This window comes from Furipterus horrens, unplaced genomic scaffold (genome assembly GCF_987537825.1).
Source record: "Furipterus horrens unplaced genomic scaffold, mFurHor1.1.pri manual_scaffold_5, whole genome shotgun sequence".
Taxonomy (NCBI): domain Eukaryota; kingdom Metazoa; phylum Chordata; class Mammalia; order Chiroptera; family Furipteridae; genus Furipterus; species Furipterus horrens.
In genome coordinates, this window is record NW_028327175.1 from 54,399,203 (window position 1) to 54,416,790 (window position 17,588).

The window sequence follows — 17,588 nt, forward strand, 5'->3', positions numbered from 1 at the left end:
CAATGCCACGTGGCTCATGACAACATGGTGAGAGGCAGCCAAGGATGAATTCGAGTTTGGAAATTCTTGGGAGGATGTTGCTAATGAGAAAAAGGAAATGCTAGAGAAGTAGCTGACCACAGAGAAGACAATTCAAACATTACTTCTAATAACATCATTGCCCATGCCATTCACCATGTGCCAGGACACTATCCTCACCTGATCTTGATGGGGTTGAAGATGAAGCTGACTTTGTGGGCTTCTTTCCAGACTTAGTGTGAACACTGAGAGGGTTTTACCTATGTCTGGAAGCAGATGAGCAACATATCATAGCAGATGACTACCTAGAGAAGTCATTGAAGTTGAAGGAAGACACTGATCAAAGCCATCAAAATTTCAGTTCACCCCATTGTTGTATACAGAAATTCTTTCCTATAAAAGAAATGCTTTATCTTTTACTTGACCACTCACTGGGAGAAATTTGTCCAGCTTGAGACACTACACGATGATGAACTGGATCTTGATTTTGTCCAATAGGTGACACATTTCTGTTACTACATCGTTCACCATTCCAAGACTAAAAACTTTCAGGAGGTATCAGAGTCAATGGACCTCCTAACACTCATACCAGCTTTACAGACTTAAGTGGAAGAGAAAAGGAAATTCTGAAGGGAAATGAAACCTAAGAAGAGAGAAAGAAAGGAAAGAGTAAAGAGGCAAAAGGCCTCTCATCAAAAGAATATGTGTAACTTGAACTATTTCTTCATTTCTCAATAGAAAAACAATGACATGAAGATGATCACGTGGATCTTGAGGTTTCTCTTTTGAACACTTTCTTTTCCCAAAGAAACACCTAGCCTCTTGGTCACACAATTTCCTGAAAGAAACTTATTTGGGCTACTTGAACCTTATGCAGAATACTAAAAAGCTCAGGCAACACACTGTTAAATTAACATTCTCACAGCTCCTCAGTTTAGAGCATGCCCTCTTTCTCCATAAATAATGTAAGAACTCTTTCCCCTATGAAAATCTAGAAAGGCTGGTGCTGACCTATGCCAGTGTCATCAGCAATGGGATTCTGCCCTCTATGAAGAACTCAGTCTTGGTGTTGGCTCAAATCAAGAACTCAGCTTCAGTACAAAAGGACATTGCCTGCTATGACGGGCAGATGGGTCAGAGGTGCAACTGCCCATGGAAACACTCCAGGAGCTTCTCAACCTGCACAGCACCAGTGAGAAAGAGACCATTAAAGTATTCATGAAGAATTCCTTCAAGGATGTGGACCAAAGTTCCAGAATAAATTAAGGGTAATTAATTTTTTTATTGCTCTAGGTAATGGGGCTTACTTGTAATACAGGACAAGGTATTGCTATGAAATGCAAAGTGGAGAGTTAATTAAGAAAAGCAATTCTTACTAGGCTGGAAAACAATGACTATAGCCTATATGACCAAGATATCATTGTTATTCTGAAAACAAACAAATAAATTAATAAATGTAATTTTAAAAAAGACAATATTATAGATTTATGCCCACCTCCAACCATATGTTGAAACCTAATCCTCAGTGTGATGAGTTTTGAAGGCGGGCCTTTGGGAAATAAATAGGTCATGAGGCTGGTGGCCTCACAAATGAGATCAGTGCCCTTATAAAAGAAGCCTCAGTGAACTCCCTTGCCTTGTCAACCATGAGAACATAGCGAGGAGGCTCTTACCAGACACTGAATCAGCCAGCACATTGATCTTGAATTTTCTAGCCTCTAGTACTATGAGAAACAATTTTTTTTAATAACCCACACACTCTATGGTATTTTTTGTTATTATAGCCCTACTGAACTAAGACAGTCAAATATCCCAAAATTAAATAATTTAAAGCAGAAACATAACCAAAATATATTTAACATAAATTCAATGATTGCTAAGCATTGTTGATAAGCCAATTTGTTAAACCAATCCAGGTTCCCATCTTATCCTTATGTCATTCTCCTTTGGAATGTATCCTAGGGTAACTGTGCTCTTTACAGTAATAGCTACCACCACAATTTAGAAAAAGATACTTAATGTTAATTGAGGGTTTATATTGTGCCAGGATCTGGAAGCATATTACATGTACTATATCTTTTAATAATTATAACAACACATCTTGGGCACAGACATTGTTCTAATCACTTAACTTGTATTAAATCCTTGCAATGATACTAAAACTCAGGCCCTATTATTATCATCCCCATTTTCAAAAACCAAGGTTAGGCATTTGTTGAAGCTGAAAACCCTGACTCCTGAGCCTGGAACCTTTATTTGTTTTATGTTTACTTTTTTACTTTGTAATTATCACATTGTATATAGATTATTGTAATATGTTTTGTTTTACATAAATAGAAAACTCTACACAAATATTTTAATTCTATATTTAATATAAGCTAATAAATTAGAAAATATTCTTAAAGTAACCTATTGTAACACAAATTATAAATTATCAAAAATGGATAATAGATAACAAAGAGTATTCTATTAATTAAGGAAGATCCTAGAAGTAGTAATCACAAAAGTACCCAACAAAGAGCTCAGATTGCTTAGTAGGTGAGTTATTTCAAAACTTTAAGAAACAGAATACTCTTATAATATTTAAAGTGTTCCATAATATTTAAAGTGTTCCAGGTAAACAGGGCCTCCCAATTAATCATATACATATAATATTTTCCCAATATCAAGGTTGATAAGAATAGCTCAAAATACCATTTTTGAAAACAGATGCAAGCCTCCCCACTGAATTATTAGCAAACAGTATTCAGATATATTTTTAAATAATTGTACATGATGGCACAAACACACTAAAAATTTAGAATAATTAGAACTATGTGCTTCTGTCACACAAATAGAGAAGCACCCCAGTAAGTCTCTGAGTGGAGGCAACTGTACCATAGAATTCAGTATTTGATACATGCTTCATTTCCTAACATTTGATGTAATTTGCGTTGGGACAGATAGCTAACCATTTGGTGGGATAAACAAAGAGCAATTCATATGCACTCAAATATGATGCCAAAAGCAGATTGTAAAGAAAAATATGAATATATTTTACAAAATAAATTTGTTTTAACACTGTGTAACAAACATAACAAATACAAAATAAAGATAAATAGAAATTGAGACAACATACTTCCAACATATACCTCACTTCCTTAATTTTTTTGAACAGCAAGGCTTGATCCTCCCAGCACCCTACATAAAAGTTAAATCCACTCCTGAAATCCCTATCCCTTCCTTGGAACCTATGAATTTCCTCTATTTATTTTCTGTTCCCCTTCATTAGCATATGAGCTCTCTGTGGACAAGCACTTATGTCTCTTATGTTTGCTGTAATTCCAACACAGAACGGTCTTTGGCATCTATCTCTGCTCAATAAAATGTTGTTGAGTAAATAAATTATATAACTATGTGGTGTGATCTATATTATGGCTAAAATATTATTTTGATATATTTATTTATTGAAACAAGTCTCTAAACAGAGACACCAAAATGTCACCATTATAACTTTTCTTCAATGAGTGTATACTTATAGGTTCAAAAATAATTAAAACTTTAAAACAAGGATAAGAAATTAACTGTCCCTCAAAATAAATTGCCAAAGGTTCTTTCCTAGAACATAAAAAGGAGCAAATCATTTGATTTTACAATTTTTACTCTACACAGTCCTTTGCTGTATGTACCATTTTTTAGAAAGACATGCAGTTTTCAGGGCTTTCAGGCTAGTAGAAATCGCACAATCACTGCGGTCACAAGCACACAAATTGTTTTAGACCCACCAGGTGTTTAAGAAAAGTGTAAGTATAGTTGCCCAAAGGGAAATAAACAGTAGTTTGCTATGACATAAACACTGTCATTACACAAACAACTCTAAACAGAGCTGCTTCAGAAGCTCCTGAGCAGGCAGAGCTCCCAGGTGCTGTCTTTTCCACTCTGCCAAGTACACCTGGGTTCAGCAGGTGTGACTGCATGGTGGGGTGAAGGAAAGAAGTTATGGTTAAAGGAAACTTATTGCTGGCACAGCTTATAGGATTGATCACAAAGGCATTGGGGAAATTAGCTGATCAGAGTGTTATCTTCAGGTCATCCACCTGACAATTAAAAATACCAAGTGCTTTGAACTTGTTGCACATATTTTTCTTGTCAACCATTGATAATCAAGTGACGATCTAAAGCTTTCTATTTTCCATATAAAATTACAATCATTTTGTCGAATTTGGTAATTTAAGGTAAAATCTGAATCTTGCTTTGAAGTGTTCATAAATTAGACAGTTATGGAAACAAGTAAGTCATTTACTCAGTCAGCTCTCAGAGTTTGCCACTACGAAAGTATTTATTGCTTTCTAAAAGTGCATCACTTGTCTCATAAATCACATCTCAGTGCATCATTGCATCAAGTAGATAAGAAGGCATTAAATAAGTTAATGGATCTATCAAAGGAACACATTTTTTAACCAGAGAAAGATTTATATACCAGTATAGTTGTGTCCATTCATGTTTTTCATTCATTGATGCATGCATAAGTCAGTCAACAGGTATTAACTCAGTGCCTACTACATGTACAGCACCATGTCTGGAGCTGAATGCATGTTAGGAAATAAAATAGTTATCTGTTCTACCTATGTGGTGATGTCCCTGCCTATGTGAAGCTTACAATAGGATAGAAACAGGATAGACAATAAACAGGCTAATAAAAAAGTGGTTTATCACTCTGACTTTTAAAAAATGCTATAATTTTTAAAAGAGTAAAGTTATAGAGAATAAAGGGAATATGATGTGTCTGTGTGCATGCATTGGAAGCACTGATTACTAGGAGAAGTTGATCAGAGAGATTTGATTCTGTGGAGCTGTGCAGTTTCAACTGAGAAAGAAGCTAAAGGCAGAAAATGAAAACATACAGAAGGAGATGATTCGAAATAAATATAGAAATAGAAAAATAGAAGTAGAGGATAGATGATAGCTTCAAGAAAATAATAAATACTTAAAGACCCAAAAGAGAATAAATGCTTAAAAAAATAGAAATATGTGAGTTGCAATATTATCAAGCAGATATGTACTTGATATAAAATAGCAATAAATAGCATATTAATATAATTTGCAGGAAGTAAAGTTTGTTTTGTAAGCTTCTGTGGGCAGATTATACACCATATAATAATAACAATTATTATACTAAATAAAGAATAAAAATCAAAGTAAAATTCTAGTGAAGGCAAATACAAAATAAAATTATTTTAAAAAAGACATAATAGTATTATTTGAAAAAAATTCTGATATAAAATAGTAAATAATAAGATAGATTAAAATTTTTAAATGTATTTGCAAAATAAAAACGTACAGACTAATGCTTGTGACATTATTTTAGGGAAATGCATCCCTGGAATTCTTTGTTGCATTTTTGGCAAGCCTCTTGAATAATTATGTAGGCTATTTGGAGAGATTCCAAATGAAACTACTAAATTGTTGAAAGGAATGGTTTACAAGGACAGATTAAAGGAAAAAATTTGTATGACTTTAGCATGTCAGACACTGAAGAAGAAACATTATGGTTTACAAGTATTTGAAACATAAATTCGAAGAAAAAGAATTCTTTGTGCAATAGGTTGCACAATTTGAAGTATGTTAAAACTGGAAAAAAATACTCCTCTAATAATAATGTTGTTTTTCAGTAAGAACCATTTACACAAGTTATTCAAACATGGTCAGGGATTAATTAAGGCCACCAAGCAGACATGGACATTCCTAGTAACCTAAACTATGCAGACCTCAAAATACATAGAGGCCCATCTGAATAGGATAAGGTAGGTCAGGTCGGGGCACAACTGCAAAAATCTTCCTAATCTCCAGCTGAGCTTTCCATGTAGAAGGGATCCTCCCATGGATCGGTGCTTTGCTCTGTAGCTGTGCTAGAGTAGAGTCCTGGACTTGGGTCTATAAGACCTAGTTTTTCTTTTTGTCTCTTTTCTTTTCTTTTTTTCTTTTTTTTTTTTTTTTTTTTGAGTGTGGATCACTTATTCTATTCTCATCTACATCCTTATCTGTCAGTGGGGGAAAATAATAACCCCGCAGGTAGTTATGAGGTTTACAAGAGCTGCTGTATATGAAAAACATATTTCCTGTGCTTAAATGTGTTAGTCCTAGTGAGACATATCAGTTATAATAATCAGTTCGATGTGTTCAAAGCTGTAGAATGAAGACTATTTAAAGACCATGATGACTGAAACTGGGTATTACATGTGTTCCTGCTCGAAAGGAATTCAGCTCTCCTCTGAGTCACTGTTTACCCTGTATCCCTCTTAACTGAATACTGTTTTCTCTCCCAATGTTTCTAGACCTGAGATGGGGCACAAATCCCTCTTGCTCCTCAATGAGACTTCCTGAAACTTCTCTCCCCCACACAGCTTTAATTCTATGTTATATACCTCTGTTCTCTCACGCTACCCTTTTGCTATAGTTATCTCTAATTGCTGCACCATATGCCCTCGTCCCTTGAAGATTTCCTGGTTCACTGTCATTCTTTCCAACATTTCTCCTGGTGTAATTTTGGGGGATTTCAATACCCACATAGATGATTTTTCCAAAACTGGCCATTTATGCTTTGACTTTTTTCTTCTAATGATATTGTCTTCTACCCCCCGCCTCTCAACCACAGCTCCTATGGTCATAGTCCCAAATTTATAGTTATCAATAATTGTTACTACAGTGTAATTACTTCAATGTCCCCATAATCTTACTCCATGTACCATCACTTTCTATCTGCATTGTTCATTCCCTTCAGGACCCAACTCAACCTTTCAGCTTCACCAGGGTTTCCAATGGATCCATCTACCTTTTGACAGCACTCCACTTTCCTTAGTGCAAGGAATGGGAAAGGTACTTTGGAAACTACCCTAGTTTGAGGCTTCTTGGAAGCAAAAATGGTGAAAGCATTGCAGTTGAGAAAATCATGAATGGTTGACTACCTCTTAAAACGGATAACCACAGAGACCAGGTTGGGAAAGAAGAGAGAAAAGGACTGAAAATCAGAGCAGTGACAAGAGTGGGTTCAGTGGAAATGAAAGGCAGGAAGTAGAAAGAAAGAACATTCTGTGAAGAGGTGGAAAGTATGAGGAATTTAAAGTACTGTTACCTGAGCAACTTTTGTGATAACAAAGTCTAATACGCATATGCTAATGGCAAGAAAGTGTTAATGTTAGGCTGAGAAGCAGTTTTAAATAGTCTTCAAAAAAGCAAGTACCAGCACATCAACTCCTCCTTTTTGTTTTGTGAGCCCAAAACACAACTATAATTCTCTCAAGCAAACTGGTATAACAGAAAAGAGTAAGAAATAAGTTAGAATCAGAACACATGTAGCATTAAGTTCAAATTGTCATTGGTTGCTTGAATTACAGGTCATGTTGAATCATAGGTCATGTGACTTTTTAAATCTCAGGCTCCTTGTTTGTTAAGTGAGATTAAGAATGCCTCCTCTGTGCTGGCTGGTGTGACTCAGTAGATTAAGCGCCAGTCTACAAACCAAAGGATTGCTGGTTCAATTCCCAAGCAGGACACATACCTGGGGGATGAGGGCCAGGTTCCCCAGTTGGGAGTGTGTAATAAGCAACCATACATTGATGTTTCTCTCCCTCTCTTCCTCCTTCCCTTGCCCTCTTTCTAAAAATAAATAAATAAAATATTTTTTAAAAAAGCCTTCTCCGCTTATGTTCCCTAGAATAGTGATAAGAAATGCTTAAGAAAGTTTAACTATTGTTTTATTATCATTATTTTAGGGGAATAAATATAGTAAAGCACTGGATGCCCATTTCAACTGTTACATATGTACCCTGGCTGGTTTGGCTCAGTGGATTGAGCGTCGGCCTGCGAGCTAAGTGTCGCTGGTTCGATCTTCCAGTCAGGGCACATCAGAGAAGGAAAACTCTGACTCCAAAAAACCTCCGCTGCCTTGCGGCATACCTCTTCAGGGGAAAGGCTAAGGGAGTAAACCCCAACAGAAAATCCGGAGCCGGAGTCCCTAAGGCGGTTTGACGTTGTAGTCAACACCGGCAACTCCTGCGGCGCACCTGAACCCAAGCTGTATTGACTCCGTCTTTCCCTTGGACCCTTCATCTGCGAAGAGAGGGGGGGTCTGCTGCATGGGCAACAGCAGACCCTCCATATCACCCTGCCCAGGCTCTGTAGCTTCAGCTTCACTGGAGAGGACACTCCAGCGTCATCGCAAGATGTCGATTCAACACGGGAGGAGACAGATACCATGTCACTCCCGAGTTGGACTGCACAGCCATTCTCGGCGGTGCAGATAGACTCTTAAGAAGCTACACCATCGTCTCTCGAGACGGACGGCTGCCGCCGCCGCCGCCGACGATATATATATGTGTGTGTATATATGAAGATATTAGTAAGGTGATTTCATATTAGATGGTATAATTTTTATTATTTTGTAAAATAAAGTTAATTTAGTTCTTTTTTTAAACAAATAAACCATACTTTGGTTAAGTAATCATTAAGCCAGAAAATATAATTTTCTAGATGATGTGATTTGAGACTTTTTGGTGCTTTTGTTTGGCTAAAATTTCTTAATAAATTACATAGAAATAAAGTTAAATGAGAATGAGATGTAAGGCAAATTTAAAACCTTCACTAAACTAGTAGAAATAAAAACCCTATTAACCTGTGAGATCACTTTGTCCTACATCATGTATCTATAAATTACAGAGAAAGCAAGCGCTAACACATCAAATTGAGTAACAATGGAACACTGTAGAGGAGCAGTGGAATCCTAAAAAATCAAAACAGCTTATAAAAATAATGCTGAAATAAAACTGAATAGCAAGCTTTTGAAGATAATGTGTTTTGAATTACTTTGTAAGTATTTCTCTTTTCTCTCCCATCTTCACTATTCATACCCATGTTACAGTATTCAGAAAGACACATTCACTCTTTCTAATCTGAGTATATTCCAACCTTTATTTCTGAATGTGAAAATATCAACTTAAATTAGAAAATTTTTAAAACATTGTCCCAAGAGAATAACTATAATTTACTCCTTCCAAAATATCTACCAGTTAAATAGCAGTTAGATATATGTTTTATATATAAGAAAATCATTAACAAACTATCTCCATGATATACAGGATGTGTCACACAGTATGGTCTAGTAGTTAAGAGAACAGGTTTATATTTAAACTGGATTCTAATTCTAACAATCTACCTAACAGTTGTGTTATCTTAGGAAATTATTTAATATGTGTATCTTTATTTTATCATTCATATGTAAGTAATAACCATACTTGCCTCAGCATTGGTGTGAGAAGCAAAGATGGCACTTACAACAGTAAACCAACATAACATGCACTCATTAAATACTATACCTTTTATCTTACTTATAAAGATATTAGAATAAAGGTCCCTTGTTAACTTGCTAGCAAAATACTTAAACTATACAGTGGCAGTCCCCAAGTAAAGAGAGGGAAGGAAAAAAGAAACGGATACCTAAAAAATATTTCTAGGTCAAAATTAAAGTTAGATGAAATGTCAGAACTTTGTATCTAACGAAGTAATCTATCATTTAGAGGTAACTTTTCTTTTAATTGATGATGCATTATGAACTTAAAAAGTACTCTGTATCATGACTGTATATTAACATTATATTTTAAACAAGCTCTCGCAGGAACATTGAGCAGTATTTTCAAAGAAGGTTAATCTACAGCACATATTGTAAAAATGCAGAAAGCAAAGTTTAAAATAAGTGGATATTTCTTAAGGAACACTGATTTGGGGTGGGGGAATAGCTCTATTCATTTCAATATACAATATCTCTTTTGGATATTGTTGTTTAGGTGTGTTGTTTGTTTTGCCTGGCACTGTTCTAAGCTCTGGCTCTGTAGGAAGCACAAAACATGAAGGAAGAACTTGTCATATAAATATTAAAGTGTTTTGAATGGTAATTTGTTTTTTGTTTGTCTCTGGACAACATTTCAAAAATGCTTGCATTTACAATACAAAAGTTAAACAATAGAAAGAAAAAAAGTGAATAAACAAACAGGAAAAATTATGTGGATAAAATTGGAGTCCAATGCACATTTGGAGAGAAATATGTGAGGGAAGAAGGGAAGCAGAGATCTGAGCACAGGTGGGAGACTGCTAGCCATTACCAGGAGAGATCTGTCAACTTATTTCAAATGCAAATATCCTCCAATATTCATTTGACTGCTTAAGAGCCATTTTACCATGGCTGTCCTCATATAATCAGGTATCAGTAAAACGTAAATGTTCATTCTGACCTCAGTACAAGAAGAGATTTAAGAGGATTATTTTGCATTCCCAAAAATAAAATGACTTTATCAAATATCAAGCATAAACCTTAAAGAATGCATGGTGGCCTAACCCCATTTAGAGATTACCTTCCAATCAAGTACAATATCATCTAACAAGAGATTAAAAACTTGGCCTTCCCTTTTATGCACTGTTATACTATATTAAATTATTTTTGAAGTAATCAATCATTTTGATACAGACCTGTTTTAGAAAAGAGAAAAAAATAAAGCTAAGATATAGAGTCAATAGTTCTCTATTGCAATAATCGCATTCGAAAGTGCCTTAGTACTTAAAAAGCACTGACTTAAACTCTGGTACATAAATCCCCCATCTTAGTTCATGCACTATTAAATCTTCTGTTGAACAAATCTTACACTGCTAGTATCAATGTACTAATGCATATATAAAAACAAAATAACAGTACATTTTCTTCTACAATATAACCAAATTATTGTGGGATATTTTATCTACATTCTGAGGTCTACTTTTTCTCTACAAAATTGAATGACATGTTTTGTGATACCTTCATTCATTACTGAAGGGGAAAAAAATAAGTAAAGACATATAAAATAACATTTTCTCTGGCATGAAGGGAAAACAAAGTTTTCAAGCAAACAAATTCTTCAGAATTCTGTCTCTTTCACAAGTAAGCAGGTTTTCAAGCTTACATATTTTTTGACAAAATCTCCTCAATGATACATACATTTTACTGCTTTTGTACTGTGAGATGTGGAACATACTGCAGTGAGTCTGTGTCTAGACCAATGCAAGACCAATATTGGCACCAGTTATTATAATATCCTCTCACACAGTGACGCCTTTCAGCCTTTAAATGTAGCCAAACCTGCTCCATGATAAATGTCCCCAGTTTTTACCCTGCAAGCTCTAACTGCCTTTGCATATACTTTTTCAGTCTCCTCTTTGTGTAATAGATGCCATGTTTTATTGCTTTGTTTAAATCTGACCTTTTATTTCACATGCCCTTCATTTTCTGGATCTAGTTTAAAAAGAGCACAGGAACTTAAAGAAAACAAGAGTAATAGACTTTTCTATATGATCTAAGGCCTAAATGTAGTATCTATTTTAAGTGATCAGTCATTTTTGATGTTTTTTTTTTTTTTTCCCTAGGTTCTCAGCTATGTGCTACAGGCAAAGCAAGAAGAGACTTGGCTACAGGTAGAGTGGATATAAATATTTGCCCAGCTGATAGATTTAGGCAGGTCACTGTGATCAAATCAAGGTGTAAAATCTTGAGTTGTTCTGTAATTCATTTATGTTTATGTTTTAAACCTCACGATTTAGTAGTAGAGGCTTCACATTGTCGTCTTTTCTTTTTTCTTCAAAATAAAATAAATTGTAAAATCAAGTCTGGGAGAATTTGCAACCTTTTAAGAGTTATGACTGAATTTTATAGTGAATGCTATATAACCTCATTGCTATCAAGCAAGAGAATGTTGGGGGTGAGGTGAGGAAGAAGGGAAGAGATGTATATGGAGAGAAAGTTTTTATTTTAGGAGAACTCTAACAGAAACGATGCCACTAGATACAGACTGTTTGACATGATGTCAGCAACTGTATAAAAACCAGAGAGGAACTTGTAGAAATGGTGTAATGGTGACTCTGTAACCAGTTTTAAGGGTTATATGAGCAGATGCCAGTACTGCTTTGCAAGGAAAGGTTATCAGGTAAGGATCAATTAGAAAAAAATTAACAACGTGAAGCCACTCTCAGCTTGACACACAATAGGCACATATATAACGATTAGTAATGATTATTAATAAGGTTTTAATAAGGATTAAAACTTCAACATGGCATTTAGTCTCTTCTGTGTGCATGACTTATTTAGAAATGTGCAAACTCTAGAAAACATTTATAAACATTTATAAAGCATACAGTTGGTATGGAGAATAAACTTAAAAGCATGCCAAACATTTCAATGATAATTGTTTTACTGCAAGCACCTCATACTTCTACATGCATTTCTTTTGAAAGTACTCAGGAGACCCCTGAAGAATAATGTTTAACCTGCACATGTACTTGTTTGTGGAAGTAACAGCATCACTGTTCCCATGTTAAATTCCAATGATACAAGCAGTGGGTCCTCACTTTTTCAGCAGAGCACTGAAAATTAATAATATAAGTTTCATACTGAGAAGAAAATTACTTTTTGTGGATTTACAGATTAGTATTTCTCAGTTTACTTTTTAAATTTTTTCCATCTTTCCTTTAAAAGATCTCCACTGATTATCCTGACACCTGCTGGCAAGGGTAGAGTTGATCCCAGTCTTCTTTTCCCTTCAACAACTCTCTCAAATCAGACTTTTTATATGTATTTTAAGTGACAATTAAGTGGTAATTCATTCAGTTTAAGTATTCATAGTATTCAATCTAGCATTATCACATAACTATGAGAAAATTGTCAATATTTACTCCATATGGATAACTATTTGACTATTTGTATATAAATACATTTGCTTTGATTAACCAACAGATATTAAAATCATTACATGAGCATTGACTTTAAAAACAAAAACTAAAATAAAACCATGCTAGTCATCTTCATTAAAACACAGATGAGAACTGAATAATAGGAATGGCTTGGCTTTAATTTTCTACTCCCCCCCCCCAAATAATGTCCATTTGCAAATTACTTAGGGAATAAACTCAACTATATAAAGAGTAAATTTATTAGCTCTGACAGAAGCCATACAATTAATTATATATTATCAAAATTTGCTATTTGTTTCTTAATACCTACTCATTGTGATTTACTCTGGCTTGAACTGAGTTCTGAAGCCTGCATTATTTTTTTGTTATTGTTGTTGTCTGTTTGTTTTGTTTTGTTTTGGCAAAAAATATAGTGAACCCATTACATCATAATTTAGACTCAAGGCCATTGCACTTGTGTGTTCAGTAAACAACAAATATCAGAATTAGTTTCTTAGCTTTATGTACTCTCAAATCTAGCAAGTTTTTAAACTGTACACAAATGATAACATATACAGTTCATCCCATTATTCAAAACCCCGTAAAAGACAAAAAGTTTAAAAAATAAATAATCTAATTAAACATTTTATCTTACTTAAATCAGTGAAATTAGGAGTTTGGGCTATAAATTTAGAGTCTTAAATCTGTCAGATATTTTGTAATGATTGTGAGTAACCAAACTATTTTATTTTAATCATGTATATCTTATCCCTTTACTTTATACAGCTATAATTTCATAAGGAGGAAAAATTACATGTGTCTAACAATAAAAGCAAATTTTATTAACAATTTATTAAAAATGCCCTAATCCTGAATACATGTTTTAATAAATAATGATCTTAAGTTGAGCAAAATACAACAGAGTTTTAATTTAGAGAAGAGTTTAGAAGTGATGTGTCATTTGCCTGGTTTTGAATATCTTCGTTACTTCAAGACTATAAAAGGAAGAATAGACCATTTCAATTTTTAAACCATTAATTTGTGTCACTATAAGTGTTTTGCCCAAATCATATAAATGTAAAACAAAATACATTTTAATTTTAAGGAAACATTTCAAGAATGTTTAGAAACAAATGGTCATGACCAGAAAGGGAAAAAAAATGTGTGTTGTACTATGACAATGCATGACATGGCCAAGATTTTGCATTAGTGTCAATAGTCACAGCAGGATACTTTATCTTCCTTTAATTATCATTTTTAATTCAACATCTCAAAATTATTTTTAACTGTTTCACCAGAAATGTGAATTTAACACTTATTTTTAAAGTATAAAAATGATGATCATATAAATTAGGTAATGAATACACTAATGTATAATAATTGTTTTTAAACATAAAAACCTCTTATTTCAGCATAAATATTAATATACTAATCATAGAAGCACTGTTGTTATGAGATTGTTCAGTTACTAATTTATTTTCTTGTCGAATTAACTAAAAATTGTCAATGATTTAAAAAATGCAAATGACAATGATTCGTAGTATTTAGGACATGTCTAGACATTTTTAGACAGTGCCATTTGCTTAAAGACTTCAGGCACAAACTGCAGGCACAGGGACAGATTGCATAAGATGTCACGTGTTTGCTGCAACTGTATGCATGTTATTGGATTTTTTAGAGCAACCCATAATGATGAATAATTTAAGAGTTAATAAAATATTCAGTCTGACTGATCCATTGGTTTAATTTTAAAATAAAAACGACTAATAAAAGGAATTACGTGTCCTTATCAAATCCAAGGCACTGATGCACAGAAATTACAACCCACCCAGGAAAACTCCAACGTCTAAAAGGCATACATTGGACAAATTATGTGTGTGAGGGAGTGTGTGTGAAGGGAAATTCTGAGTGTTAACGCTGGCTTCAATAACTTTGCTCAAAGTTTAATTGTTTGGAGCTGTCATGCAAGCTGCACTCTGCCTTCTACAGGGCTGAGGGAGAATAAAGCAGAAAGGTGCAAGTTTAACAGAAATTGCCTATAAAACGGTGTTTTTTCCTAAAGCCCGCTTTCCCTCTCCCCACAGGCTGGCTGAAAAAGGAGAAATCTACTGAAGAATATGGAGTACACAGCTGCCCAGAGCTTCGTCTAGCGGCCTGAATGGGAAGGCCAGGCAACCTTACCATGGTAGGTTTGTCTGCAGGAGTGAGCTGTGCCCTAGGCGTGGGTATCTTTAGGAAGCAGAGCTCTGGGCTGCAGCGAGCTGGGAATCATCGCGCCCCAGGCTACGGGAACCAGAACAGGCAAGGCTATAGCGGCCACACACACCGTCTCCTCCACCTCTGCCGTCCTCCACCTCGGAGCGGGACATATGGTGGCAGTGGCAAGGTTTAGCTGTGGGTGAGTGTGTGTGTTTTCGTGAACGGAGGCTGGGAAGGAAGGAGAAGTGTCTCTACAGTTTTACCCTTCCACTTCCAGCTAAGGGATCAAAGTGCAAATGAAATTCATTCGGGAAATAAGAGAAAGGAAAAATATCGGTGGTGGAAGCTCTATCGCTGGGGCAACTCGGCGGAGCAGCTACAGAGCCATTACAATTCTGTAACCTTCAGTGGAGTGGCTACCTCTGCCTGACCACTGGAAGGGCACTTTGTAAACGCAAGGGAGGCTCACACCTACACGCACGCTGAGGATAACCTCATCCTGAGGGAGGGTGGCAGGCCGAGGAAAGGAGAGGTCACCGATCACTACTGGCAGGGCAGCAAGTAAGCCAGGAACACCCTGCTTCTTGGGCGAAGAGTAGTCCAAGAGTACACAATTTTCCAATGAAACAAATGGATGGTTCTTGCAGAATATTGATGCAGTACTGTATCTAACCTCAAATGGATCTAGTCAACTATCCATTTTTAGAGGCGCGGGATTTTAAACCCTGTAGTGCACTCAGCTCCCTCCGTGAAGCAGCCTGAGGACCCCTTAGAAGGGCCCACGGCATCTGTGGGTGCAGAAGGGGCGCAAGCCCCCTCTCGCGGCCTTCCCAAAGACCCTGTCCCAGCCCCTGTCCTTTCTCGGTGCCAACTTCACCCTCCACTGGCGCAGAGATAGGACCACGACCAGGGCTTGCAATGAAAAGCCACCCTTCACAAAGGACCTGCGAGGCATCTAGCTACACAATTCGGCAGGAGACTCGTCGAAGTCCTTTTTTTTTTTTTTTTTTTTTTAACAGGCTGTTTTATTTCACACAAGTCATGATAAGCACCACCAGACGAGCTCTTACAACTTTTCCGCTCTTAGGCGGGGGAGCGAGGGCTGCATGGCAAGATTTTCTATTTCCAAGAATTAAACTCGTAGGGAAGGGAGTGCTGAGCAAAGCTCGAGGGCCCTAGGATTAGAGAAAAGGCTAATTCCGTTTCTCCTCCCCCCCTTCCCCCGAAATCAATGATTCTGCCTTTCTGGACAGAGTGGCAGAAGAAAGCCGAATTGACTTGTCAGACTGTTCTCCATCTCACTCTCGGCCAAACTCCCAGCGATAGGTTTGGATTTGCAAACTGCTCAGTCTAGCCCCGCGCTGAAGCCCCGCACCCCAGAGGCAGACAGTCCTGCAGCTCTCCAGCCTCATCCAGTTCCGACTAGATGATGCCCCGGGCACTCTCGCTTCCCCAGATGGCCCCCAGGAAATACCCACTCAGTGACTGGTGATAGTAGTGCGCTTTGCAAGCACTGACCAGGGAGGGTACACGCGGCCACGGCCACCCGATGACCAGTGAGCCGTGGAATCTCCGGTGCCCAGGAGTGCCCTTCCCTCCCTCCTCCCCTTTCCCGTCTTTCCTCAATCTCACCTCGGTACCATGCACTCCCTTTCCCGCTCAACCCCTCTCATTCGCTTTGACTTTGCGAGCACTTTTCCCGGGAACCCAGGGCCTGCCGCCTCCTCCCTGCCGCCCGCCAGTGGTGCTCGCTACCCCTGCCCGCCGGGGGGTGGGGGACCACCTCCACTCCTGCCCCATGCACAGCGTTTCCCAGAGGACTTTCCTGTGTCCCAAACCCAGTGGATCTGCCCCCGCTGCCTCACCTTTGCAGAACTGGGGGACACCGAGGCTGAGCACGACCAAGAGCCAAACGGCCACAGAGCTCTTCATGATCCCTTCTCCCGGACTAGTCTCGGGCTAAGCAGGGTCTCAGCGGGGGGCAGTATTGCCGAGGTAGCACCGCAGGTCACCGGCAACCCCACCCCTGACAGTGAATTCTGGAAGATGTCTTCTTCCCGAAGCGCTTCCTTAAACAAATTCTTGGAGAGGGCGAGAAAGAGTGGGTGACCAAAGAGAGGACTCTTCCTTCTCCTTTTGCCTGTGTTCTGGCGCAAAGAGGTGGGCGAGCTTTGGGAAGCTGCCTGGCTCAGCCTCTGCTGCGGGTGGGTCCCGGCTGAGGCTTGGCAGGCAGGGCGGGGCGCAGGCTCCCGCGCGGTCTGGGTCACCCGAGCTGGCGGACACTCTGTGCGCTCAGCTGGCGCTGCTAGCGCAGCTGTAGCTAGCGGTGCAGCTGCGGGGTTTCTGACTTGGGAGAACAATGAAGCCTGAGCCAGAGGGAAGCAAGCGAGCCGGCAGCCAGGAGCGCACTGTATACAAACAGAGGCGGCGTGCGAGTGAGCCTGAGCCTCCCAGGCGCGCTCCCTAGACACCACCCACCTCCTGTTCTCCCCCTTAATTCTCTCCCTCAATCTCCCCCTCCTTTCCTCTCTCCTTCCCTCCCTCCCTCCTCCCTTCCTCTCTCTCTCTCCCCTCCTCTCTCTCTCTCTCTCTCTCTCTCTCTCTCTCTCTCTCTCTCTCTCTCTCTCTCTCTCTCTCTCAGAGGTGGC

At 37.8% G+C, this 17,588-nt stretch overlaps 1 protein-coding gene and 1 pseudogene across 2 annotated transcripts in view; both read right to left on the reverse strand.

Moving 5' to 3' along the window:
* LOC150008644 (cytochrome c oxidase subunit 5A, mitochondrial pseudogene) overlaps positions 1 to 6,591 on the reverse strand; it is a 114,860-nt pseudogene extending 108,269 nt beyond the window's left edge.
* The window catches only part of EDIL3 (EGF like and discoidin domains 3), a 405,479-nt gene extending 388,363 nt beyond the window's left edge, over positions 1 to 17,116 (reverse strand). For both annotated transcript variants that reach the window (XM_090278987.1, XM_090278986.1), the window contains exon 1: positions 16,806 to 17,116. In XM_090278987.1, the coding sequence (XP_090135113.1) occupies positions 16,806 to 16,872 (67 nt within the window). In that variant the 5' untranslated portion in view covers positions 16,873 to 17,116. The remainder of the gene's footprint in view (positions 1 to 16,805) is intronic.
* Between the last annotated feature and the right edge of the window lie 472 nt (positions 17,117 to 17,588).